The sequence below is a fragment of the Oncorhynchus kisutch genome, linkage group LG8 (genome assembly GCF_002021735.2).
Source record: "Oncorhynchus kisutch isolate 150728-3 linkage group LG8, Okis_V2, whole genome shotgun sequence".
NCBI classification, from domain to species: domain Eukaryota; kingdom Metazoa; phylum Chordata; class Actinopteri; order Salmoniformes; family Salmonidae; genus Oncorhynchus; species Oncorhynchus kisutch.
The window spans coordinates 35734222-35762043 of record NC_034181.2 but is presented as its reverse complement, the minus strand read 5'-3'; the positions used below and the strand labels follow the sequence as shown (position 1 = coordinate 35762043).

General features: G+C 40.4%; 3 protein-coding genes across 3 annotated transcripts; 2 read left to right on the top strand and 1 right to left on the bottom strand.

Moving 5' to 3' along the window:
* Window positions 1-8343: 8343 nt before the first annotated feature.
* p2rx7 (purinergic receptor P2X, ligand-gated ion channel, 7) lies at window positions 8344-14789 on the top strand. Its single transcript, XM_020489747.2, has 13 exons — window positions 8344-8622; window positions 8903-9050; window positions 9213-9284; window positions 9390-9462; window positions 9761-9857; window positions 10237-10317; window positions 10769-10910; window positions 12061-12197; window positions 12375-12465; window positions 13010-13075; window positions 13168-13272; window positions 13422-13529; window positions 13666-14789. Exons 1-13 carry the CDS (start codon window positions 8504-8506, stop codon window positions 14101-14103), a joined length of 1677 nt encoding a protein of 558 aa, XP_020345336.1. The 5' UTR covers window positions 8344-8503; the 3' UTR covers window positions 14104-14789.
* A 96-nt stretch (window positions 14790-14885) lies between these two features.
* LOC109894887 (P2X purinoceptor 4) lies at window positions 14886-18831 on the top strand. Its single transcript, XM_031830216.1, has 12 exons — window positions 14886-15194; window positions 15336-15483; window positions 16165-16236; window positions 16463-16535; window positions 16747-16843; window positions 16930-17010; window positions 17131-17272; window positions 17518-17654; window positions 17732-17825; window positions 18010-18075; window positions 18242-18352; window positions 18559-18831. The coding sequence occupies exons 1-12, from the start codon at window positions 15058-15060 to the stop codon at window positions 18586-18588; spliced, it is 1188 nt and encodes a 395-aa protein (XP_031686076.1). The 5' UTR covers window positions 14886-15057; the 3' UTR covers window positions 18589-18831.
* A 68-nt stretch (window positions 18832-18899) lies between these two features.
* LOC109895088 (small nuclear ribonucleoprotein Sm D3-like) lies at window positions 18900-25862 on the bottom strand. Its single transcript, XM_020488734.1, has 2 exons — window positions 25670-25862; window positions 18900-18964 (listed from the first exon to the last, which is right to left on the bottom strand). Exons 1-2 carry the CDS (start codon window positions 25860-25862, stop codon window positions 18900-18902), a joined length of 258 nt encoding a protein of 85 aa, XP_020344323.1.
* Window positions 25863-27822: the final 1960 nt, after the last annotated feature.

The window sequence follows — 27822 nt, the reverse complement described above, 5'->3', positions numbered from 1 at the left end:
AAATACCCTTAGTTGTTGTTGTTGTAGTGTTTTGCCCTTGAACCCTAAAACAAAGCTGTTTCCAATGTATTATGAATCGAAGCTACTCTGTCTGTTTATCAGTTGCACAGATTATATAATGTTGAAGATTATATAATGTTGAATGGGACTGATTTCCTTTGTTGTTACCAATGATTTTGACTCTGCACATTTGTCTCTGAACTGTGTGCAGCAATGCTCTCTAGTGAGATCATTCTCTGAGTGGGGGTGAAATGGCTAATAAAGCTTGGCTGCATTAGGCCTCTTTGCCTCAGTCTGTCTCAAATGGCAGACCCCGGCGTGATGTCTTCGGGCCCTTGTATTCCGTTTATCAACAAAGGATTTCTGTTTCCTCTCACCTGTGAGCAACACTGGGACAATCACATTGCTCTTTACAGAGAGGGACAGCTATACATCCTATATATATACTGTGTATATATATCTCCCTGACAATAACCTGTCAGGAATGGTCAATTCCAACAACCAATGTGTGGTTGTCCAGCAACCAGCCCTAAGAAACAAATTTTCACATCTTCAGTTATGTTATGGTTTGTGTCAGTACCCTTTGTTAAAACAAAGACCATGTGTCATCTTAAATGCAAAACAGACCATGGATTATATGGGCCTGATTCAGATTTAGGAAATGAAACCTTTCCTACGCACTTCTCAGTAGCTGGTATTCAGACTTAACTTATAAAGGTGTGTAATGGGCTTTGCAGACGTGGTTCCCTTGTGCACTCCAAATAAATGTAATTATACCGCTGGAAACCCTCCCACTTGTTTGCCAAAAGATTTTCTCACGGAATTTTCAGTCAATAGTGTTTTCAATACATTTATCGTAAGCCATCCCTTTAAATACAGTGTACCTTTTAGTTAGAATTTTTTCGACAGACTAAATAGAATATATTGGGGTTCAGAATATTAGGGATCAATGAAAGAAAGCCATCTAAATATATGTTTATTTGTCTCCGTTTCAGCACCAATCGGTAGATTTAAAAATAGTCTGATCTTGTAGGTTATTTAGGGTTATGAAAGTATTTATGAATCATAAAAAACAGGTTTGGAGAGCCTTTATGCATGAAAGAAAGTAAACAGTGGTTTGATTCATTCTGAAAATTGCCATATTCAGTTCTTTTAACTCATGGTCATGTTGGAAAACTAGTGTACATAGAATTACAATAGGGAGAATAGTGTACAACAGTAGGCTGTACCCTCGTCTATTGCCTGCACTAACCATGAAACTGTGTGATGACACGGCCAGGTATTGCGCCATGCGTCAAGTTCAAGCTGTTAAGAATTGGTCTGCACTCCGCTCCATAATGATTTAAATATATTTAAAAATATATATTATCAACTGTTACTAATGATCCTCATCAACAACCACATGGCTGTGACAGCGTCTACATAGGAAGCAAATTAAGGTAAATTAAAGAATGTAATTAAACGGAATGATAATGTAGTCTATACCAACTGAAGGGAACTAACAGTAAATTGACAGTTGAATATGTGTTGTTATTAGACATTCGAGAGTGCTCATCCCTGCAAGTTAAAAGGCAGTATAATTTAAATTCTGCATAATAGCACAGCATTTCATAAACTTTATTGTGGGAAAGTTGATATGTTGATATGCTTCCGTTTGCTGTTAAACGACTGGTTTCACATTCATCCCCAGCAATTATAAGGTCAAATATATCTAAAACAAGTGTCATTTACACTGAGTGTATTAAACATTATGTATACCTTCCTAATATTAAGTTGCACCCCCCTCCTTTTGCCCTCAGAACAGCCTCAATTCGTCTCCAATGCTTTCCACAGTCGTGTCAAGTTGGCTGGATGTCCTTTGGGTGGTGGACCATTCTTGATACACATAGGAAGCTGTTGAACATGAAAAACCCAGCAGCGTTGCAGTTCTTGACACAAACCGGTGCGCCTGGCACTGACTACCATACCCCGTTTCAAAGGCACTTAAATACAGAAAAGTGTATAAGAAGGGAATTACGTTCCATATAACTGTGCTTAACTCGGGTCAGAATTGGGCCCTATTTGTATCCAATCTCCAACAGCCTGGTCTCATAGGCTGGACATAGCAGGGTCGTGAAAATTGGGAGAAACATTATCCTTCTTTCTCTCCCCATGAGTGACCTGGCTTGACCTCCTGTGAGACTTACAACAACAAAGGAATGAGGTGGTAGTTTGGTTGGGTCCCTTACTGAGGCTGAAGGAAGATCAAACCATGTAGTATGGTAGTGATTATATTTGTAATGATGTCATGTACAGCTTTCGTGATCAGTTCATTCTTTCTTCAAAGCTATTTTTGTTCACAACTCAGTTTCGTCCTGTTTTCCAAGCAAGATACACACTGATGCTCTAATCATTACATAATAATGATACATTGGGCATGTAGAGTGAAAGGGGAAAAAAACATCTGAAACATGGGCAAAGGTCTATGGCAGGTGTTGCAGAGACCCCTGCTGCACAAGAATGACAATATTCAAATCAAATCAAATCTACATTTATTGGTCACATACACATGGTTAGCAGATGTTAATGCGAGCCTAGCGAAATGCTTGTGCTTCTAGTTCCGACAGTGCAGTAATATCTAACTGTAATGAACAACTGTAAGGGACATAGTGCTGGTTTCAAGCACAGGGCGCATCAGGTGTTTATTTGTAAAGGACCACAGGAGGGAAGCAGGTAGCTGGGTCCAGGGGCAGGCAGAATGTCATACACAGGGGGTCCAAAAAGGCAACAGTACAGGCAGGGAAAGGGCTAATAACGTTGTCTGGGAGATCAGGCAATAGCTTGATAACAGGAAATCCGGCTAAAGTACAGGCAGGGAATAGGCAAAAGGCATCGCTAGTGAGACAGACAAAAACTATCATACACGGGAGGATTAAATTAAGGGGGAAAAAAACAGAGCTCTGAATAGAAGTGTCACAAAACAAACAATACCTCACAATGATGGGGTGCAAAGAACTGAACTAAATAGTGTGTGATAATGACATACAGGTACACACAAATGTACTGAACCTCATAGATTTGACATATTTTACAAACATTTTCGCAGTGCTAGAGGCATTACTACAGACACGGGTTCATTCCCAGACTGTGCCACAACCGGCCATGGCTGGGAGTCTTACAGAACGGCGCACAATTTGCCCAGCGTCATCTGGGTTAGGGGAGTGTTTGACTGGGGGGGGTTTTACTTGGCTCATCGCGCCCTAGCAACTCCTTGTGGTGGGCCTGTAGCCTGCAGGCTGACCCTGGTCGCCAGTTGAACGGTGTTTCTTCCGACACATTGGTGCGGCTGGCTTCCGGGTATTATTATATTATTGACTATGACTTTTTAAATCACCCAGCAGTGCTATTTGCAGAGGGGGACATAACGTGGCAGGCGGTCTGGGGGCCTTCCCATTTTTGGGGACATTTAAAGCACATTTCCTGCATTTCTACATAATCTAATATGACCCATGGTCCTTCTAGCCATCTTTAGAACAACAAAAAGCAAGCAAAAATGCCCACAGTCATCAAGCTAGGTAAGAGATGATTAAATATGTTTAAGTGATTGATAAAACTGAACCAGATCCATGATAATTCAATAATAAATATTGTGTTGCACCTTTAACCAATAGCCTGACAAATGAACAACTCCTACAAATAAAGTACAAAGACAACTTTTGATTGTCTTTAAGACCTCCTCTATATCACATTCCAGCCAGACCACCCAGCCAACCCAACTTTTGATTGTCTTTAAGACCTCCTCTATATCAAATTCCAGCCAGACCGCCCAGCCAATCTGAGCCACCTACATGCCCAACCCCCACCAGTCAAGTCAATAACTCAACTCTCTCCCCAACTTCCTTCCCATTTAAAAAAATGTAATTCAAGGAAAAGGGTTGGAAAACAAAAGATGAATGAAAACACATATACCCCTATCCATTAACACACAGAAACAGTACACCCTCCATATAATTAATATCGTAGGCCTAATAGTCCCGTAGAGCTTTTTACTTGCACACAATACAGCTGGAACACCCCGTCCTGCCCCTAGGTGTCCACGTCCCTGTAGTGCCCCAACCAATCACACCCAACTCAGCTTTAGGATCTTAGTAAGTAAGCATTTCATGGTAAGGTCTACTACACCTGTTGTATTCGGCGCATGTGACCATTTTTTACATTTGATTTAGTGAAACATTCATTATTGGTTTCAGGTGTGTTAGGCCAGAGTGACAACAGTACAGCAGATCCCCAGGGCCAGGACTGAGCAGCCCAGCAGCTAGGGATTGCCTAAATCTCCCCTGATGTGGGTAGGTTTTCAAAACAGACTCATTTTGTCGTACAGTAGTCCATAAAATACCTTATGAAAGTTGAACAGTATACCTTTAATCTTAAAACAAATGTAGTGATACAGTACATAACTCGACATTTATTCCATGCATTGTGGGAGGATAACCAACCTTCCAATGAATGGCAATGCATTTATTAGCCACTATAAATGCTAGGTTACACAGTTTCTTCTGATATAATGTGATTTGTATTAGTCAGTAGGTCTGATATAATGTGAGTTGTATTAGTCAGTAGGTCAATGTAGCGTTATTGATCTGTCAGTTTCCCTCGTTAATTCCCTACTTTTCACACTGACACAGTAATAAACGGCATCAACATGTATCAACATTTCCAAGCAAACAAAAACAGGGAGAAGGGAGAATCTGTAGACATGCTGAGATAACAGAACATGCTATTTGCCAGAATTCAGCCAGCCTTCACAAGACACATGCACATACAGTATGTCCCCTTTTGTGCTTTACACCTCCAGCAGAATAATACCATTTTGTGAGTGCATGATATTCAGTTTCACTGGCATATATAGTATGTTATATGGATGGTCTTTATGTCTGAGATGATATGAACATGACTGGGCATTCAAACATATCTGTATCCATTCATCATCATCAGTAGCGTCTCCCAGGTCTTCCTCACATTTGTGTTTGACATGTTTTGTATCATCAGGAAAAGCATCTATCAACCCTTAATACAGTTTGTCAGACTGCCTTAAAATAGCATCTGATGTGTCCAGTGTTTGCTGGACAGAGGGAATAAAGTGTTGTATCTGCAAAAATCTACCTCACCTCTGTCACAGACTGGTCTTCCCTGGCTGCCTGACTCTGCTAAGGCCCCTGTCACCAGCTGATCCTCCTACAATGAGGCATGACAAATAATTACCTTGGTGTGCAAAATAGAAGAAATGGTTCAATAATTGAAATGAACATTATTCCCAGATCCCAGACTGTAGCTTTAAACTTAGCCTGCTGTCATGTAGCTACTGTAGGTCTACCCATCAATTCAAGATGGAACTTTGTATCATTCACTGAATATACTGCGAAATTCACCTGAGCTCCAAAGACTGGTCTTCCCTAGCTGTCTGACCCTGCTGGGACCCCTGTCACCGTCTGATCCTGCTAAGACATGATGAGCATAGTGTTGGACCTGCTGGTCCCGACAGAGATTATGGCTCGTTTGGCATTTTTCATACTACAGTCGGGAGCAGGCCTTAATCAGACGACAGACGACTTTGGGATGAAACTATTTTTATTGTCCCACAGATTATTTGAAACTGTCCTCTTTCTGCTTTGTAAGCGTTAGCCTACCTATTGTATTAAAAGTACATATTTTTCGTATTAATCACACACTCAGAATCCGCTGCTTCAACTTCAGTAGCCTACCTCTCCTAGTTGGGCGCCTAGTATGTGTGTCCTTGTTGAAATAGAGTAAGCGATGAAATTAACTTAAATATGATTAGACTAGGGGCCTCCCGGGTGCCGCTGTACTGCAGCGCCAGCTGTGCCACCAGAGACTCTGGGTTTGCGCCCAGGCTCTGTCGTAACCGGCCGCGACCGGGAGGTCCGTGGGGCAACGCACAATTGGCCTAACGTCGTCCGGGTTAGGGAGGGTTTGGCCGGTAGGGAAATCATTGCCTCATCGCGCACCAGCGACTCCTGTGGCAGGCCCGGCACAGTGCGCGCTAACCAAGGTTGCCAGGTGCACGGTGTTTCCTCCGACACATTGGTGCGGCTGGCTTCCGGGTTGGATGGTACTGTGTTAAGAAGCAGTGCGGCTTGGTTGGGTTGTGTATCAGAGGACGCATGACTTTCGAGCCCATATGGGAGTTGTAGCGATGAGACAAGATAGTAGCTACTAAACAATTGGATACCACGAAATTGGGGAGAAAAAGGGGTCAAATTTAAAATAAAATATAAAAAATATGATTAGACTGTAGTTTACTACAGTGTCTGTAAATAAACATTGATAATGAAAAGAAGTGGAAGGCATTCAACCAAAGTGAGTCGAAGTGCAATCAAATGTTTTTATCGTGGTTGAAAAGGAAAACACACAATAGGTTAGGCTACTATGCTGAGTGAGCTTTGCGCCTTTTCAATTTCAATAAGTATGGATTACCCATTTATTTGTCTCTGCCTGTAAACAGTCCTCCTAAATGGTAGGCTATATCCTATAGGATTATGCAAAAATGTAGCAAGTGACACTGCTGCTTCCAGTTCAGTAGCCATACCTGCGAAATCAGGTGCGCGTGTGGTCTCAATTAAATATCTTTCCAAGGAAATGTACTTCCTAAAATGGCCTGTGATTAGGCCATAATTTACTACATTGCCTAGAAATAGGCCTAAATAGTGATCACCCATATTTCTCAGTCTGAAACTCTTCCCACTCCTTAAAGGTAGGCTATAAAAATAGCTCAAGAGGAAGTGCAAGTCTCTCCTACTCTGCTTGCTTCAATCTACATCTAGCATATTGGCTGATATAGCTCAGTAATACAGATAGCCTAATATAAGTCAGAATCTCTGGTAACTTAACCTGTTTCTTAAGGTATTGTTGCACATTTGATATTGCCTATAGGGCACAAAATTGCTGGGACCATGGCTGGCAAGTGAGCTGCGTTACATATGCCTAAAATAACATTGTGGGATTAAGAAATTGGTCCTGCACAGACCTCTTCTGTGCACCATGATAGTGAAGACTCTAATGTTAGAGCTGTTTATTACTGTGTCAGTGTGAAAAGTAGGGAATTAACTAGGGAAACTGACAGATCAATAACGCTACATTGACATACTGACTAATACAACTCACATTGTCTAGTTTGATTGAGGCAAAAATAATAGTTTATGTAAGCCAATTTTTGGTGCTCTCTCTCTAATGGTACACCAACTAGCGAAAGCTTGCCAAGTTCATTTACTTCTGAAATGTGACAAAACAAAGGCTACAAAACATGTCCATGCAAACAAAACAAAGGGTACAAAACATGTCCATGCAAACAAAACAAAGGGTACAAAACATGTCCATGCAAACAAAACAAAGGGTACAAAACATGTCCATGCAAACAAAACAAAGGGTACAAAACATGTCCATGCAAACAAAACAAAGTGTACAAAACATGTCCATACAAACAACTGCTGTTAGATAGTAATAATAACCACCTCATATCGCTATCTGACAGATAACTAGAGGCTAGAGCTGACCTGGCTGTGTGGTAGCTAGTCACTAGCGTAGATTATTCATTCACTTCAGCAGAGAGGGGATGAAACATTAGCCAGCGTTACATGTCAGTTACAATACTAGCTCAGCACTGCGAATAAACACTAGTTTAGTTTTTTTCTGTTAAAGAACAGTTACCTTGACGGCTAAGTCAGTCAACTAAAGATTAGCCAGTTTCTGTTCCTTTCACAACTATGTGAAAGAGCGCAAGGCGTACGCGTACACTGAACTATGCTCAACTCCCCTCCCCGTGCTGGTCCAGCCAGACTTCCGGGAGGCTTTGCCTTCACACAGCCTATCAACCCACTCTGTGGTCTCCACATGGTCCTAAATCCAGTCGTCTAAACACTCCAAAAAGCCTACCCGACCGCTCGGAGGCGTCTGCACACCGTTGCCTTCTTTTCTATCACATTCCAATGATAATACCAGTGGACAAAATTTAAATTTCAGAATGTTGGGGAGACATCCCCCCTTCCCCAGTGAAAGTTGTGCCCCTGCCCAGATACAATGAAACCCTTCATTAGGATATGACCCTTTGATATGCAAATACTGATAGTGTCAGAAATCTTAATTTAATATCCTTTACCTCTTTTAATGTTCTTACCGGTATAGCCCAAGGCCTACGTCATTAGTCAATATGAATATATTATTTATTCATGTACTTTTCAAACAATTTATTGTCAAATCATTTCAAAGTAGCAAATAACATAAAACAATCGACAAAGACGACTTTGTTTTCAGCTTTGGCTGCTCAGTAGGGATGTGCATGCACACTGCCTCCACAACAACGATGACTGGACCAGTCTTGAATTTCACAGACGTAGAATATTGTCCGGTCAATGGAACTGCAACAGCTGCAAGCTGACCCAGAGGAAGGAGAAGAAAGAACCAAGTATGAGTCAGAAGAGATCCTTTCTCTCAGTCAGACTAATCCAAAATGCCTTGTAAACTGCTAAATCTATGTGAGTATGAAACACATAAACTGGTCCGAATACAAAGTGTAAGGCTGGGATCGCTGAAATGGACATTTAACGGAGTCATATTGATGTTCATCTGGTGAGTAGGCTATTCTGCAGAAGGACTCATCTTGCGGTAATAACGGTAATAGACTACGAACGCCCACTCGCCTTGACTGATCAAGAATGTGTGCATAAAAATAAAGTATGAATGTTTTATATAATGATTATATTCTAAAATAATTATGTATTACTTGCATCAACTGTATCTCTTGTAGCCATGCCAATGGTATTTTAAAACGATTAGGGATATCTATCAAAGTAGGCTAACTTACTCCAATTTGCAACATACCATGATCAAATATTGTTTTATTTTGTAGCATTATGATGCTCTGGAACAAGGAGTACCAAGAACACGACTATGTGGTCAGCTCTGTTACCGCTAAGGTCAAGGGAGTGGCCTTAACCAGTTTACCAGATGTTGGTGATATAGTATGGGACGTTGTGGATTACAGTGGGCCATCACAGGTGTGTGTGTGTGTGTGTGTGTGTTTATGTGTGTGTGAGATAGTGAGAGAATATTGTTGTTTTATTGTTGTATATTATACACATATTACATTTGTAATATACATGCACATATTTTTACATTGGTTCTGACTTTCTATACATTTGTTTGACTTTCTGTTTAAGGGAAAGAATTCATTTTTCGTGGTGACCAATGTCATTGTTACAAAAAAACAAAGGCAAGGAAAATGCCCTGAGGTAGAGTGCCAGTAGGACATTCAATTACTGTACAGTCTAAGGTCTTATATAATTTCTATTTGATGACTAGAACACAATAATCTCCTAGGAATGTTTATATTACAGGTCCCTCCGTATGGAAAAGTGTGTCGGACAGACGAGGACTGTGTAAAGGGATTCTGGGATCAGCACAGTCACGGTACAACTACAACTGTATAGAACTTCTCCCATTATCCATCTCTTCTGTTTGTGTCATCTCTATCTGGTGATACCATTTGTTCTTGCATGGAGGGGAGGAATTTGTCCCCAGTGTGTTAAGGTTTCAGACGGTCAGCTCCGCTCTGGGCTCTTTACTATTTGCAGATACATTATGGTTATATACGTTTATACAGTGGTAGTAAACATGTAGACACATGATAATAGAACATCTCAGATAATAGTTGGTATTGTTTGTCATGTGACCGATACAATAATTCAAATGTTGCTTTCCTTTTCAGGGGTTCAGACAGGTGCATGTGTGAAGTTTGATGTGACACGGAAAACATGTGAGGTGTCTGCGTGGTGCCCCATAGAATCCAAGAAAAAGCCCCCCAAGTAAATAAGCTCACTATTATTGTTGTTGTTGTTCTCAGCATCAGTATGCATTTATGTGTGCCTGTCCTCTTACTCACATCAAATTCAGTGTGATTTGACATGTGGTCCCTGCAGAGGTTAGTTACTCAGTAAATAATGTTGTCTTCTCTTCTACATAGACCACTGCCTGACAGCTATATTTATACTTTAGTTCCTCTAAAGTGGAGGAAGCTCACTTTGTTAGTGCTGCATGTGTATATAGTCCAATATGCCAAGGAACATTGTTTCACAGTAGTTTAACAGAAACTTTTAAATGAAAATGAAACCGTCCGCTGTAAAAATAATATTGTTTTCACAACTTTGCCTCAATAATACAATTGATGACTCCTCTGACGTCTAGGCCTGCTCTCTTGGCATCAGCTGAGAACTTTACAGTCCTCATCAAAAACAACATCAGATTCCCAAACTTTAATTTCATGAGGTGAGACTTTCCAATTCAATATGAATTAATTGGGCTTTTTAGTTTGCACACAACAGTTCTCAAGTATATTATAATTAGAGTAACCTTCACCACCTTTACAGATGTGGGATCTTAATTTGAGGACATTTAAAACTTTTAGTATATTTGGGGTTTAAAACATTTTAAAGGCTTCTGAAGTTTGTATTTTCCACTTAGAAATTTCAGACATGATTTTCCCTTCAGAAAAATGTATAAAAAATGTCCATCAATTGTAATCCATATAATAATTCAAACTTCCTGTTGCTGCAGGATTATTTTCCTGCTGTAGCTAACTGGCTCAAACTAAGATCATTAATCTATACATACTCTGAGAGCATAAAAAACAATTCAATTAATTTATAAAAATGTTGAAAACAATCACATTCTTCAATTTAGTGAAAGTGGATCTAACTGATGCGTTTTTGTCTTACAGAAGGAACATCCTCCCTGAGATGACGGAAAGCTACCTGAAGCGCTGCCAGTTTAACAGGCATACAGACTCCTCGTGCCCCATCTTCCGTCTGGGGGACATTGTAAAGGAGGCTAAAGAGAACTTCTCAGAGATGGCAGTTGAGGTGGGCTGCTTTGTTAGATGGAGTTTCTCAAACAACCACAAACTTTCACATAAACTAACTATATGACCCTCAATTATGTATGTCCCTCACTGTTGTCTGTATCTATTTTGGCACTGCGCATAATGTTGGACATGTTTGATTACGTAATGAATTACAGAATTATGGGTTTGGATTCAATCCGTATCCGTTTAAAAATGTTAAGGTGATTTCCGATTTGGTATTTTATTAGGATCCCCATTAGCTGTTGCAAAAGCAGCAGCTACTCTTCCTGGGGTCCACACAAAACATGAAACATAATACAGAATGAGATAATACAGAATATCATTAGACAAGAACAGCTCAAGGCAGACAGAACTACATACATTTTGAGGAACACGTAGCCTACATATCAATACATACACACAAACAATCTAGGTCAAATAGGGGAGAGGCGTTGTGCCGTGAGGTGTTGCTTTATCTGTTTTTTAAAACTAGGTTTTCTGTTTATTTGAGCAATATGAGATGGAAGGAAGTTCCATGCAATAAGGGCTCTATATCATACTGTACGTTTTCTTGAATTTGTTCTAAATTTGGGGACTATGAAAAGACCCCTGGTGGCATATCTGGTGGGGTAAGTTCGTGTGTCGGAGCTGTGTGTAAATTGACTATGCAAACAATTTGGGATTTTCAACACATTAATGTTTCTTATCAAAAGAAGAAGTGATGCAGTCAGTCTTTCCTCAACTCTTAACCAAGAGAGACTGGCATGCATAGTATTTATATTAGCCCTCTGATTACAATTAAGAGCAAAACGTGCAGCTCTGTTCTTGGCCAGCTGCAGCTAAACTAGGTCTTTCCTTGCAGCACTGGACCACACGACTGGACAATAATCAAGATTTAGACAAAACTAGAGCCTGCAGAACTTGCTTTTTGGAGTGTGGTGTCAAAAATTGAGCCGACATGTGCAGCATGTACCGTGAGTGCATTGAGTGCAAACACGGGAACATTGCCTTTACATTTAAATCGAGATATAACGTGGATGTTCCGTGATACTTCGGCGATACGGATTGATTCTAGCCCTAAATCACCTTAGTTACGTCAGATTACATGATTGTCAGGTTGATATAAAACACGTTTAGTAGATCATCTCCACCATGCTCTCTCACCAAAGGGTGGCGTCATTGGGATCCAAATTAAGTGGGATTGTAACCTGGATGGGTTCTTGCGGAACTGTCTGCCCAAATACTCCTTCCGCCGGCTGGATGAGAAGGAAAGCAATAGAACACTGTACCCTGGTCTCAGCTTCAGGTAATTGTGACAGGCCTTGTTCTTGAGGCCAACGGTCATGTCATAGGTCATTCATGGTCAGATGACCCATTTCAAATTATGGAAAGCTGTCAATCAATACTGCTATAGACATTTGTAATTGTATATATCAATGCAATCCAGATATTACATTGTTTAACCTACTACTTGTGATGGCAGGTTTGCCAGATATCAGACAGAGAAAGGTGTTGAGGAGAGAACCCTGTTTAAAGCATTTGGGATCAGGTTTGATGTCATGGTGTTTGGAGAGGTTTGTATGACTGAGTAAGTCTCATCATTTAAACCTGCAACAATGATGATGGTAATCTTGTGAATGTTGTTATTTTGTCTTTTTTTTTACCCCCTTTTTCTCCTTAATTTTGATCTTGTCTCATCGTTGCAACTCCCCAACGGGCTTGGGAGGTGAAGGTTAAGTCATGCATCCTCCAAAACATGACCCGCCAAACCTCGCTTCTTAACACCCACCCGCTTAACCCGGAAGCCAACCGCACCAATGTGTCGGAGGAAACACTGTTCAACTGACGACTGCTTTCAGCCTGCAGGCACCCGGTCCACTACAAGGAGTCGCTAGAGCGCGATGAGCCAAGCAAAGTCCCCCCGGGCCAAACCCTCCCCTAACCCAGACGGCGCTGGGCCAATTGTGCGTCACCCTATGGGACTCCCGGTCACGGGAGGTTGTGATACAGCCCGGGATTGAACCTGAGCTGTATCTCTTAGTAGGCGTACATTTATTTTTCTAATTCATGAAAATCTGAAAAATACAAATGGTCATTTATATAATGTGTTCTTTTAAGGCAGGAAAATTCAGCATAATCCAACTGATCATATTTATTGGATCAACTCTATCATATTATACACTGGTGAGTGTTATTCAGTCTTTTTTATTCAACTTGTTTCAAATGCAAAACTAATAACAGGGAAAGTAAAGGACAATGATTGTGATTTTTCGTAGACCACTGTATTTATCGACTGGCTCATTGGGACCAGTTGTTACTCTAAAGAAGCCAGACAGAACTACTCCGAGAAGAAAGTTGAATCTGTTCAGGACAGAAAGCAGGTAGGAGTGGGATGTAGGAGTGGGATGGCATTCCCCACTGAGGATTATACAAACCCACAGCAAGATCGTCATTCTCATTGGCTGAATTGTTTGATGTAAATATGTGGTGAGACGCTGAACAATGAGACAATTCTTCTTCTATGTTCCAGTGCATTCTCTGTGTCTCGTTTGTGGACGAGAACCATATAAGAGTGGTGAAGAAATCACATAAGAAAAGTTTACAACAAGTGAAGCCCATCTCTGTTCACCCATGCAAGGTTAGCATAACTGTGTTTTCCCCAATGTAGTGCCATTCTCACCCCGATACAATATACAGTAAGTCAGTATGGTAATACATACATATTGTATCAGTGCATATGACTAATTTGATGTGTACTGCACACTTGTTGCCAGGACGACACAGGGCACCTGAGTGCCATGGTTGGTGTATTGCAGAAAGGCAACAACATCATAGACAAGCCGTCCCAGGTTCTCCCCCGGCCCAACCGTCCAGCCTGGTGTCTGTGTGGCTGCTGTCTCCCTTCCACCCATCCCCAGGAGCAGCTGTGCTGCAGGCAGAGCATTGGCCGCTGCATTACCACCTCCACCCTGTTTGAACAGCTGGTGCTGAGTCGGCCCTTGTTGGAGGCAGTGTTGCTGTACAGGGAGCCTCTCTCCGACCTGACCGAGGGGGAGCAACGGATCGCCGCCCTTCGCAACTGCTCCTACAGACAGTACATCAGCTGGAGAATTGGGGCCCCACCCAGAGAAAGTATCCCTGTCATGCCCAGTTGTAGTGTGTGGAGAATCAGAGAGGAGTACCCCAGCCAAGAAGGAGAGTACACTGTCTGAGGCCCAGGAGAACTACCTCTCCCCAGTCCAGCCCTGACACACAGCTTTAGGGACGAGGAAGAGTCAGTGTTCTAGAAAGCTCCATCAGAGATGGGTTCTCATCATGTAGTGACTGTACAACGCATTTGTACTGGTGTATTGATCTAATCTTCCATTCAGCATTAAGGTTAACATCTTCAACCGGAACATTGTCTTGTAGATATTGTGTCCATCCATCTCACTGTCTAGGGACCATCAATAATGAAGAGGGAAATAACGTAATAGACTTTATCTTAGATGAGACTGTACTGGAGCTAACTGGAGGTGGGAACTGCTTTATCTTAGATGAGACTGTACTGGAGCTAACTGGAGGTGGGAACTGCTTTATCTTAGATGAGACTGTACTGGAGCTAACTGGAGGTGGGAACTGCTTTATCTTAGATGAGACTGTACTGGAGCTAACTGGAGGTGGGAACTGCTTTATCTTAGATGAGACTGTACTGGAGCTAACTGGAGGTGGGAACTGCTTTATCTTAGATGAGACTGTACTGGAGCTAACTGGAGGTGGGAACTGCTTTATCTTAGATGAGACTGTACTGGAGCTAACTGGAGGTGGGAACTGCTTTATCTATTCTTTGACTGTCTACTTACATTTAGATTGGAACATATGTTTTTTACCATGTGCAATAAATGTAACTTTGAAAATATTGTTGAGTTGATAACATAATTTCACAACTTCGCTAGTTCTTGTGTGCATACAGTAATATTTTCATTCATCCATTGGAGTGGATGAACAGCAGTTTTATTATGCCACTTGTCAGATAGGGTATATTTGCCAACTGAGCCAGGGTCCGTTGTAATTTTCATACTAGCCATTAAAATGATTAGACTATTATCTCAGCAGGCTGTGACACCTCTTTACCTCTTTAATCACTCCCATTGCTAGTTTTCTACAGTGTAACCATAACTCAGAAGATGGGCGGCTGTAGCTCTCAGAGCTGCCACCGCTGTTTCTTTGAATATGAAACAGAAAGAATGATTGTGGTAAAGAGCAAAGTAGTGGGATCCGTCTTCAGATTAATCCAGTTTTTGATCCTCTTTTATGTGATTGGGTAAGTTGGGATTCAATTATTCTGTTTCTTACATTAAAAAGCTGGTGTTCCAGTACATTTAGTCAGAGTGGATGTGTGAATGTATCATTTTGTTTCTACACCTGTGTCCCCTTGTCTCCTGTCTGACCTGCTACACTATAGGTATGTCTGTGTGGTGCAAAAGTCCTACCAGGAAACAGACTCAGTGATCAGTTCTGTCACAACCAAGGTGAAGGGCACTGGCTTCACCAACACCTCTGATCTGGGTGCCCGTGTGTGGGATGTGGCTGATTACAACATCCCCCCTCAGGTAGAGTGGTGGAAAAAGTACCCAGTTGTCATACTTGAGTAAAAGTAAAGATACCTTAATAGAAAATGACTCAAGTAAAAGTGAAAGTCACCAAGTAAAATACTACTTGAGTAAGTCTAAAAGTATTTGGTTTTAAATAAACTTAAGTATCAAAAGTAAAAATAATTTCAAATTCCTTATATTAAGCAAACCAGATGGCACCATATTATTGTTTTTTAATTTACGGAAAACCAGGGGCACACTCCAACACTTAGACTTAATTTACAAACGGAGCATGTGTGTTTCCTGAGTCTGTCAGATCAGAGGCAGTTGGGTTGATAAGTGTGTGAATTTGACTATTTTCCTGTCCTGCTAAGCATTCAAAATGTAACAAGTACTTTTGGGTGTCAGGGAAAATGTATGGAGTAAAAAGTAAATTATTTTCTTCATGAATGTAGTGAAGTAAAAGTTGTCAAAAATATAAATAGTAAAGTACAGGTACCCTAAAAAACAAACAATGTAAGTAGCACTTTAAAGTATTTTTACATAAGTACTTTACACCCCTGCTCAGGTAGAATCCTAAACTCTATACACTTTATCTGCAGTGTATTACTTTTTTGTCCGTTTGAGTTCAGATTGTGTTGGTAACTGTTTTTGTATAGAAATATATTTTTTTCTCAGAAAATGTCTTCTGTCTGGCAGGGTGAGAGTTCTTTCTTTGTGTTGACCAACATGATTGTCACCCCCAATCAAACTCAATCGACCTGTCCCGAGGTAAGTTGCTGATTTCTCCTTTAAAATACATAAAATAAAGTCTATATTGTAAAATGTATTTAATGTTTGAATGAAACACTACTGAAAATGTCCAGTGAAATGTTAAGTTGGACTGTATTTATACTAAAATACATTGACTTAGAAGATATGCATTATACAACCATTATTTCAATGGTAATCAAAAGTATTTGAATGATAGTGAAATGTGATCCTGTATCTTCTTAAGCTCCCAAACCAATCCACCATTTGCATGTCAGACAGTGACTGCTTAGAGGGATCCAATGATGTTCGTGGAAACGGTAGGTCTTCATGCCTTGCTGATGAGTCCTTGTAAAATTGTTAAGGGCAGAAACCAGCAGGGAGATGGCTGAAACATTCATAAAGAAAATCTAAATCTACTGCTCCAGATAAAATTGTCCTGAAATTCAGTCATATTTTCAGAATCATCCTGCAACATATTTGATTAACTAAAGAGCAATGTTTTCTAATTGTATTACTCTGTTAAAAAAGGAATCCAGACAGGGCTATGCATGAACTATTCAGAGACTGTCAAAACATGTCAAGTGCTATCTTGGTGTCCTCTTGAAATAGACATCAACTTACCCGAGTAAGTAAGAACAAATTATAATGTGATTCATGAGGGTATGCTCATTGGGGCAAGGTATTATAAGTGGAACACATTTTGTATCATAGACATGCACTGCTGGTTGCAGCAGAGGACTTCACGGTGCTAATCAAAAACAGTGTGACATACCCCAAATTCAACTTTCACAAGTGAGTCATGTTCATTTGTCCTGCACCGAACTTAAACATGAAAAGGAATAAAGGCAGGACAACTGCTTGAGAGTTTTACTTCATTCTGTAGAATAATATTTTCTCTTTGGTCTCTTGCAGAAGAAACATTTTGCCTGATGTTAACTCCTCCTATCTGAAACAATGTGAATTCAATCGCAAAACAGACCCTGACTGTCCCATCTTCCGCCTTAAAGACATGGTCTCTGAAGCTGAGGAGGACTTTCAGACCATGGCAATCAGGGTATAAAATTTAGCTCTACACTCTCCTCTTTAGGTCCCTTACAAGCCTCGGTTCTGCATAAGTCCATACTAGATGTTCCTGTAGTTATTCTTAATGCTGTGTTTAGTGTGTGTTGCAATTGAATGGGCTTTAATCATCCTTGTTCATCAGGCCACATTTTGGCAGTAGTGCCACTCATTGGTATATCAAATTACACATTTAAATAGATGAATTTGAGATGAGACTATATGGTTGTGTTTGTTCAGGGTGGTGTTCTTGGGATTATGATTGACTGGAACTGTGACCTGGACTGGCCTGAACATTACTGTGGCCCTAAGTACTCCTTCCGCAGGCTAGACAACAAAATCCCTGAAAACAACGTGGCCCCTGGATACAACTTCAGGTGAAATCAATGAACCTGTGGACACAATATTGTCATAGAGTATAAATACAGCTTTTCAACAATACTTATTTCCACAGGTTTGCCAAGTACTACAAAACCACAGATGGTAGGGAAACAAGAACCTTGATCAAAGCATATGGAATCCGATTTGATGTCATTGTTTTTGGAACGGTGAGACTCAACATACAAAAAAAGAATTGATTCTTAAAACCAAAGGAGTAGAATTCTTAATTTTGACAATGTATGAGCTTTATGTTCACAAGATGGTAAAGGCAACAATTGAGACCACCACAATAAGGGTTTCAAGGTCAAATGACAAATCGGCCTACCTTCCTCTACTGTTCTATCTTTACAGGCAGGTAAATTCAACATGGTTCCGACCATAGTGAATGTTGGTGCAGCGCTAACGTTTCTCTCTTTGGTAAGTTCTGTTAAGTGGAGCCATCTCCAGAACACTCATTATTTGTAAACAAACATTAATTATTAGTACCATAAAGCATTTTTTCTAAGAAATGTTAGCTTGTTAATACAGTTTAATTGAGTTGTCATTTTCAGTTTGAAATAGTCATGCAAGTGTGTGCCCTTAGGTGAATGCAGTTTGTAGCTGGTTTCTCCTGACATGCACAAAGAGAAGAGACTACTACAGCAAACACAAATTCACATATCTGGATAACACTGATGACAATGCCGGTGAACCTGTGAGTTACTGACTTCTCAAGCTTATTCCACTATATACAGGACCAGATTAATTATCATGGAATATTTACAAAAATAACCATCAATATTCTTTACTTAACAACCGCAACTTGACTGTTCATCAACTTTTTCATTATGCAGATTTTACTTAAATTAGTTATATAAATCATGTATTATTAATCTGACAAATTCTTATTTGTCTGTACAGCTGGGAGAAACAACGTATGGGACCCAGTAGATCCTGCACAGAGAAGTAGTCATTTCATATTGTGGAGGAATGTTGAAGCCATCTTTTGTCCAGACCTCTAGCCATCTCCAGCCCCTGCCCCCTAAACATCATACATGGGGCATGTACTGATATTTCCTAATATTCCAGATTAAGCCTCGTCAAATGTGAAGTGTATAATCTGTTATAAGATACCTTAAAACAAGGTACAAATAAATAGTAAGAAAATCATTTTAATATGGAAATTGTCATTTCACATAATTGATCACAAAAGAATAATAAACAAGTTACAATATAGAAAGTAGAAAATATATATTTTTAGACTATCGCCTTTTCTGGAAAATATGTCCTCTTCCCATCCCTTCACGTCCTCGACTCCTGACAGCCACTGTGAAAGAGGAGACAAAGCAAATAGTTTGTCTATAAAAACATACAGTACCAGTCAAAAGTTGACACCTACTCATTCAAGGGTTTTTCTTTATTTGGACTATTTTCTACATTGCAGAATAATTGTGAAGACATCAAAACTATGAAATAACACATATGGAATCATGTAGTAACCAAAAAAGTGTTAAACAAATCAAAATATATTTTAGATTCTTCAAAATAGCCACCCTTTGCCTTGATGACGGCTTTGCACACTCTTGGCATTCTCTCAACCAGCTTAAGTTTTGTAAGCTAGGCTACCTATGTAATTTATTAGTTTAGTTTCATATGTTGCTGTCCAGCGGTTCTGAAATTGTGATGCACCCGACTGTCCACATTTTTCTGTGCAATAGAATTTTACATTTGAAAAGTGTGTGTACTAGGCTATTTAATGTACATGACCCGTTTGTCTTCAGTCCATTTTAAAATGGGATAGATGGGCTATGGTATAGGTTGAATGTGATAGTCTGCCTCAACCAGCCCGAGTAGGCCTATGACTCCATTTCTATTCTATTCAGAGTTTAGAGAAATTAATAGAATTAGAAATGATTTATTATCAGGCTGATTAACTTCTCTGGGATATGTGGGACGGTAGTGTCATGTCTTTACTATCATTAAATGAAGACTTAGTTTTTATCAACGATTCTCTGTAATTAGTATTACGTGATCAAACTGATTAATCATGTAACTGTAATTAACTAGGAAGTCGGGGCACCAAGGAAAATATTCAGATTACAAAGTTATCATTTCCCAATATAACCTTTCAGATATTTTCATATCTGATCAATAGTCTTCTGATTAATTAATTATTTATTTTACCTCACGTTAGTCACATTCCAAATGTCGTAAATTGTTGGTTATCTGCACGAACCCAGTCTTCACTATGAGTCATCCATACATCAATTGTCTTAAATCATTTATTTATTACTAACTAAGTAAGTCACAGAAATGCATAAACAAACAAGGTAAATATGGTTACAAGAAATGATAGGGGAATGTGCCCTAGTGGGCTAAACCGGCATGGCGGCTTGTTAGAAGTGTGGGGGGGGGGGGGTCGACTAAGAAGTCACTACAGAGTTGATAATTATAACAATTTAAATGCTAATCCTTTGCACATGAACGCTCAATCATTCGGGAACAATTGCAATCAATATATATATTTACGCCCAGTGTGTCGTCTTGATCGCTGTTGAAAAGTTTGTTTCTTTTGTAGAATTGTCCGTCTCTCTCTCTGTCGTGATTATAGTGGATAGTTCAGAGTGACATTCATTCATGTTGTTGTAGAATGGATGTTTCGGCGGTTGTCGTTCTTCGCGTTCAATGATACCGAATTCCTAGCTGCAGACTAGTAATTAATATCAAAGACTTGTTCTTATTCTGTCGGTATCGATAGTCTAAGAGTTTAACCACGTGGTATGGTTAAAAGATTCAGCAACGGTCTGCAACCTTTGTCCTCCCATGATTGAGAGAAACATGGTCTACTTAGAATTTCTCAAAGTTGGGTTTTATTCGGAATTGCAGAAAAGGGGCTGTCCTAGGATGCCTGACCCTAACTGGGCTCATGGGCGGTCCTTTGATTTAGTTCAACTCAAAAGGGAATTGGAGTTTCCTTCATTAAACAGTCCCAAATCACATTGTAAAATTGTGTAAACAGTATCATCCTCACTCATCTTATACAACAATTAGATGTAAACGTCATATCTGAGGCTATTATATAAACAGCGTTATGGTAATGTGGCCGCACCATCTCCCATGAGCTTCCCCAAGTTGTAACAAACGGACCAGTTCGTAGCTTAATTCTTCACCGATCTTTTATACCTTCTCCGGAACATGACATTTGTTCGGACCTCAAGTTCTGTGAGGTGGAAGAAAGTCCTTTATTCTCTATGAAAATTCAATCACTTATACTGTGTCCATGAGGAATTTACGACCTCACTGACCACAGCAGCCTGGTTGAAGGAGCAGAGAGAGGGGGATGGTGCTTGCTGTACCCAAAGAGGGCAACATCATGACAGTAGCATCCCACCTAACCAACAGCCAGTGAAAGTGCAGGGCGCCAAATTCAAAACAGAAATTCCTCAAGTATTATACACCATTTTAAAGATGAACTTCTCGTTAATCCAGCCACAGTGTCTGATTTCAAAAAGGCTTTACGGCGAAAGCACACCAAACGATTATGTTAGGTAAGCACCTAGTCACAGAAAAACACAGCCATTTTTCCATTCAAAGAGAGGAGTCACAAAAAGCAGAAAGAGATAAAATCACTAACCTTTGATGATCTTCATCAGATGACACTCATAGGACTTCATGTTACACAATACATGTATGTTTTGTTCGATAAAGTTCATATTTACAGTGGGGCAGAAAAGTATTTAGTCAGCCACCAATTGTGCAAGTTCTCCCACTTAAAAAAATGAGAGAGGCCTGTAATTTTCATCATAGGTACACTTCAACTATGACAGACAAAATGAGAAGAAAAAAATCCAGAAAATCACATTGTATTTGGTCAATAACAAAAGTTTATCTCAATACTTTGTTATATACCCTTTGTTGGCAATGACAGAGGTCAAATGTTTTCTGTAAGTCTTCACAAGGTTTTCACACACTGTTGCTGGATATTTTGGCCCATTCCTCCATGCAGATCTCCTCTAGAGCAGTGATGTTTTGGGGCTGTTGCTGGGCAACACGGACTTTCAACTCTCTCCAAAGATTTTCTATGGGGTTGAGATCTGGAGACTGGCTAGGCCACTTCAGGACCTTGAAATGCTTCTTACGAAGCCACTCCTTCGTTGCCCGGGCGGTGTGTTTGTGATCATTGTCATTCTGAAAGACCCAGCCACGTTTCATCTTCAATGCCCTTGCTGATGGAAGGAAGTTTTCACTCAATCTCACGATACATGGCCCCATTCATTCTTTCCTTTACACGGATCAGTCGTCCTGGTCCCTTTGCAGAAAAACAGCCCCAAAGCATGATGTTTCCACCCCCATGCTTCACAGTAGGTATGGTGTTCTTTGGATGCAACTAAGCATTCTTTGTCCTCCAAACATGACGAGTTGAGTTTTTACCAAAAAGTTATATTTTGGTTTCATCTGACATTCTCCCAATCTTCTTCTGGATCATCCAAATGGTCTCTAGCAAACTTCAGACGGGCCTGGACATGTACTGGCTTAAGCAGGGGGACACGTCTGGCACTGCAGGATTTGAGTCCCTGGCGGCGTAGCGTGTTACTGATGGTAGGCTTTGTTACTTTGGTCCCAGCTCTCTGCAGGTCATTCACTAGGTCCCCCAGTGTGGTTATGGGATTTTTTTCACCGTTCTTGTGATCATTTTGACCCCACAGGGTGAGATCTTGCGTGGAGCTCCAGATCGAGGGAGATTATCAGTGGTCTTGTATGTCTTCCATTTCCTAATAATCGCTCCCACAGTTGATTTCTTCAAACCAAGATGCTTACCTATTGCAGATTCAGTCTTCCCAGCCTGGTGCAGGTCTACAATTTTGTTTCTGGTGTCCTTTGACAGCTCTTTGGTCTTGGCCATAGTGGAGTTTGGAGTGTGACTATTTGAGGTTGTGGACAGGTGTATTTTATACTGATAACAAGTTCAAACAGGTGCCATTAATACAGGTAACGAGTGGAGGACAGAGGAGCCTCGTAAAGAAGAAGTTACAGGTCTGTGAGAGCCAGAAATCTTGCTTGTTTGTAGGTGACCAAATACTTATTTTCCACCATCATTTGCAAATAAATTCATAAAAAATCCTACAATGTGATTTTCTGGATTTTTTTTCTTCTCATTTTGTCTGTCATAGTTGAAGTGTACCTGTGATGAAAATTACAGGCCTCATCTTTTTAAGTGGGAGAACTTGCACAATTGGTGGCTGATTAAATACTTTTTTGCCCCACTGTATATCCAAAAATCTGAGTTTACATTGGCGTGTTATGTTCAGTAGTTCCAAAACATCCGGTGATTTTGCAGAGAGCCACATCAATTTACAGAAATACTCATCATAAATGTTGATGGAAATACAAGTGTTATACATGGAACTTTAGATAAACGTCTCCTTAATACCCCTTCCAGCATTATGCAAGTCAACAAGTCTTAATCTTAGGTCATCTGAGTTCTCTTTTGATCAAGGCATGGTTCTCATCAGGCAATGCTTCTTGTGAGTGTTTTTTATAGGGCAGGGCAGCTCCTAACCAAAATGTCTCCTTGATTTGACTCCAGGTTAGTTGACTCCTGACTTCAATTATCTTTTGGAGAAATCATTAGCCTAAGCATTCACATACACACATTTTAGATGAAGATCAGATCAAATGTATGCAGTAATTCAGGTAATTCCAAAGGGTTCACATACTTTTTCTTGCCACTGTTCATCACGTTAACTTCTTTGGGACTGGGGGGCAGTATTGAGTAGCCTGGATAAAAAGGTGCCCAGAGTAAACTGCCTGCTACTCAGCCATAAAAGCTAGAATATGCATATAATTAGTAGATTTGGATAGAAAACACTGAAGTTTCTAAAACTGTTTGAATAATGTCTGAGTAGAACAGAACTCATTTGGCAGGCAAAAACCTGAGATGAAATCCAACCAGGAAGTGGAAATCTGAGGTTTGTAGTTTTTCAACTCATTGCCTATCGAATGTACAGTGTCTATGGGGTCATATTGCACTTCCTAAGGCTTCCACTAGATGGCAACAGTCCACAGTGTTGGACAGAACAGAACCTTGTTTGAGGCTTTTACTGTGAAGTGGGGGCGAATGAGAGGGGATTGAGTCAGGGCTCTGGCAGAGTGGCATTAGCTGACCAAGCGCGTTCACGTGAGAGTTAGCTTGCGTTCCATTGCAATTCTAAAGACAAAGGAATTCTCCGGTTGGAACATTATTGAAGATTTATGATAAAAACAACCTAAATATTGATTCTATACTTCATTTGACATGTTTCTACGAATTGTAATATAACTTTTTGCCTGAACGTTCGCTTGGACTTGCCTGCGCATTGTGAGTTTGGATTGTGTACTAAACACGCGAACAAAAAGGAGGTATTTGGACATAAATTATGGACTTTATCGAACAAATCAAACATTTGTGGAACTGAGATTCCTGGGAGTGCATTCTGATGAAGATCAAAGGTAAGTGAATATTTATAATGCTATTTCTGACTTCTGTTGACTGCACAACATGGCGGTTATCTGTTTGGCTGTTTTGTTGTCTGAGCGCTGTACTCAGATTATTGCATGGTGTGCTTTTTCTGTAAAGCTTTTTTTAAATCTGACACAGCGGTTGCATTACACAGTGTCTCTAAAAGTCAGTCCACGGTAAGACAAATTGTCTATAAATGGAGACATTTCAGCACTGTTGCTATCCCCGAGTGGCCGTCCTGCAAAGACGACTGCAAGAGCACAGCGCAGAATGCTCAATGAGGTTAAGAAGAATCCTAGAGTGTCAGCTAAAGACTTAAAGAAATCTACAATACGTAAAACACTAAACAAGAATGGTGTTCATGGGAGGACACCATGGAAGAAGCCACTGCTGTCCAAAAAAAAATTGCTGCACGTCTGAAGTTCACAAAAGAGCACCTGGATGTTCCACTGCGCTACTGGCAAAATATTCTGTTGACAGATTAAACTACAGTTGAGTTGTTTGGAAGGAACACACAACACTGTGTGAAAAAAAAGGCACAGCACACCAACATCAAAACCTCATCCCAACTGTAAACTATGGTGGAGGGAGCATCATGGTTTGGGGCTGCTTTGCTGCCTCAGGGCCTGGACAGCTTGCTATCATCAACGGAAAAATTCATTCCCAAGTTTATCAAGACATTTTGCAGGAGAATGTAAGGCTATCTGTCCGCCAATTGAAGCTCAGAAGTAAGGTGATGCAACAGGACAACAACCCAAAAGACATAAGTAAATCAACAACAGAATACACTTTCTGGAGTTGCCCAGTCAATCCTGACCTCAAGCTGATTGAGATGCTGTGGCATGATCAAGTTCTATGATCTGGTTCACACCAGACATCGCAAGGATATTATGGAACTCAAACAGTTTGGAAAGAGGAATGGTCCAAAATTCCTCCTGACCATTGTGCAGGTCTGATCCACAACTACAGAAAACGTTTGGTTGAGGTCATTGCTGCCAGAGTGTCAACCTGTTATTAAATCCAAGGGTTCAGATACTTTTTCCAACCTGCACTGTGAATGTTTACACAGTGTGTTCAATAAAGACATGACAAATATTCATTGTGTGATTAGTTTAAGCAGACTGTGTTTGTCTATTGTTGTGACTTAGACGAGGATCAGATCAAATTTTATGCAGAAATCCAGGTAATTCTAAAGGGTTCATATACTTTGTCTTCCCACTGTATGTCTGTTGAATCTGAAAAAGAATCATCCCACACTCAGCCCCGCTCCACATTCTCACCCAGTCAGGATCCGCTACTATGTAGTGGCAGTGACAATGCATACTTTTTACTAAATGGTACGACCTAAATAGTATGAGACGATGAGTAGCCTACATAGTATGCAGTTTAAGTATGGAGCACGCTAGTATGGGTAATCTTAAAAGGCCAATAACTAACAAGGACTTGGCATGATGGCACTAACAGACTGGCACCCAGGCTAGTAGGATACCAAGGTGGGTCTGATTAGGGCCAGAATGTAATGTAAATCTGTACCTTGTGCTTTGAGAATGGCAGCTTTGCCTCTTCCTGCTCCAGCTCCCTGGTTCTTGTTCTTCATACTCTTTAGCATGGGTGTGTTCTTCAGCATGTCAGGGAGAATGAGGAATCGGATCTTGCTGCCTCGGATGTACACCTGCTCCAGCTGGGCTACACGGCCGTCTCTGTGGGTCACTGTGATGTTGGCCATCTGGAGGAGGCAGAATGTGTAATAAGAAATACATCACATCTAGATAAGGAAAGGAGGTAGGTAGGTTGTGGAGGACTACTTTATGTGTTGCTGAGGAACCCTCAACTCCTTTCTCTTATATGGAGGAGGGTTTTGATCACTGGTCGCGGGATTTGCTAGCAACAACATTGAGTCACCATCAGTCGATTCTTGTAAAAATGTCAATTCTGAAAACGCTTCTCGTTTTTCAAGCAAAGGACTTTTACGGGAGTATGCGAGCACGCTCATTCGGTTAGCCGAGCTCGGCTAGGCATACTTAAGCATGAAACCGGAATAAGGTCAGGGGTTACGGTTAGGGTAGGGACATCAAGGTACCCGGACAGCACAGACCAATTGAATCTCAGCTTACCTAATATGTAGTATGAGCAACAAGGGGAAAAAAAGTTGGTGGCTGTATTCGCTAAAAGATTTTATAGCAGTATGAATTCAGCCTCCGGTGGAAGCGCCACAGTTGTAGTTCAGAATTTCATTTTTTACAAGAATCGAGATGAGATGGTGACTCAATGTTGTTGCTAGCAAATCCCATGACCAGTCATCAAAATTCAACTTCGCCTTGATATAAGGGAACAGAGTTGAGGGTTCCTCAGCTACTTTATGGGGGACTCAGGGATCACAGAGGCTGATTTGCTACTCTTTATTTTACTGATGTAGCTGGCAAGGTAACTACCATTTTACTTAAAAGAAAAAAATTATTTAATTCCCAGTGCCGAGTTAGTAGTGTAACTGACACGTAATGTAAGCTAATGCAGTACATGTTTCAACCACTCGACTGAAGTTCTGTCTGAAGTGAATGAACTAGCTAGCTACCACTGCCAGTTCAGCTCTAGACTAGCTATCAGTTTGATGAAATAATTAAGACACACAAATGACTAGAGGAAGTCTGACCACAATTGATTTGATTGTGCCGCCTGGCTCAGACTTACCGTGCTGTTTTAAAAAGACAGAGGCTAGTTTACCAAAATCAAAATCCCTAATTTGTTTAGGAAAAACATTCCCTATTGCCTCAACATTTGCTCTTTGTATGGGACACATATGCTTCGCATACACCTGACCAATCGGGCCTGACCTATATCATAACACGTGACAGCAAAATGGATGGCGAGGACGTGACAAATAAACTTGAAAACAGGGAAATGTTTACTGACTGCTCAGGAGGTAAAGGGGAAGTCAGATGTTTGGAATAAACTTGTCTAGTTCTGGAAAATACTGGAGATAAAGAAAAGGTATGGAGCAAGCGCTGTATGCATTTTAGGCCTGTGTGTGTGTGTGTGTGTGTCAAACAGGTGCTTTTAGATTACAATCATTTTTATGACCATTTGGAATAATTTATAAGCGTACCAGAGAGTCTGTTGTAATGTTTTTTTGGTTGTAAAGCCTTTATTACAGCAAAGACATTAAAAGTTGCATTCATTCTAGAATGCAAATTCCGAAATTGAAAAGTTTAGGTCTATTTATTGTTTAGGCTAAGTATTCAATTGTCGCTTTATTTTATTTTAAAACTAAAATGCTTGATTGCATTTCACATCATGAATGACTCATATGCTGTGTGATGACGAATACAGTGCCTTGCGAAAGTATTCGGCCCCCTTGAACTTTGCGACCTTTTGCCACATTTCAGGCTTCAAACATAAAGATATAAAACTGTATTTCTTTGTGAAGAATCAACAACAAGTGGGACACAATCATGAAGTGGAACGACACTTTTTTAACAAATCTGGACTTTGACTTGGCCATTCTAACACCTGGATATGTTTATTTTTGAACCATTCCATTGTAGATTTTGCTTTATGTTTTGGATCATTGTCTTGTTGGAAGACAAATCTCCGTCCCAGTCTCAGGTCTTTTGCAGACTCCATCAGGTTTTCTTCCAGAATGGTCCTGTATTTGGCTCCATCCATCTTCCCATCAATTTTAACCATCT

What these genes read in the sequence shown, in the direction of transcription:
- p2rx7 (XM_020489747.2), top strand. Translation starts at nt 8,504, where the DNA reads ATGCCTTGTAAACTGCTAAATCTATGTGAGTATGAAACACATAAACTG. An exon ending in GTCATATTGATGTTCATCTG is followed by an intron (nt 8,623 to 8,902) that starts GTGAGTAGGCTA and finishes TTTATTTTGTAG; the next exon opens with CATTATGATGCTCTGGAACA. An exon ending in ATTACAGTGGGCCATCACAG is followed by an intron (nt 9,051 to 9,212) that starts GTGTGTGTGTGT and finishes TTTCTGTTTAAG; the next exon opens with GGAAAGAATTCATTTTTCGT.
- LOC109894887 (XM_031830216.1), top strand. Translation starts at nt 15,058, where the DNA reads ATGGGCGGCTGTAGCTCTCAGAGCTGCCACCGCTGTTTCTTTGAATAT. An exon ending in CAATGATGTTCGTGGAAACG is followed by an intron (nt 16,536 to 16,746) that starts GTAGGTCTTCAT and finishes CTGTTAAAAAAG; the next exon opens with GAATCCAGACAGGGCTATGC. An exon ending in ATGACAATGCCGGTGAACCT is followed by an intron (nt 18,353 to 18,558) that starts GTGAGTTACTGA and finishes TTGTCTGTACAG; the next exon opens with CTGGGAGAAACAACGTATGG.
- LOC109895088 (XM_020488734.1), bottom strand. Translation starts at nt 25,862, where the DNA reads ATGGCCAACATCACAGTGACCCACAGAGACGGCCGTGTAGCCCAGCTG. An exon ending in TGCCATTCTCAAAGCACAAG is followed by an intron (nt 18,965 to 25,669) that starts GTACAGATTTAC and finishes CCTCTTTCACAG; the next exon opens with TGGCTGTCAGGAGTCGAGGA.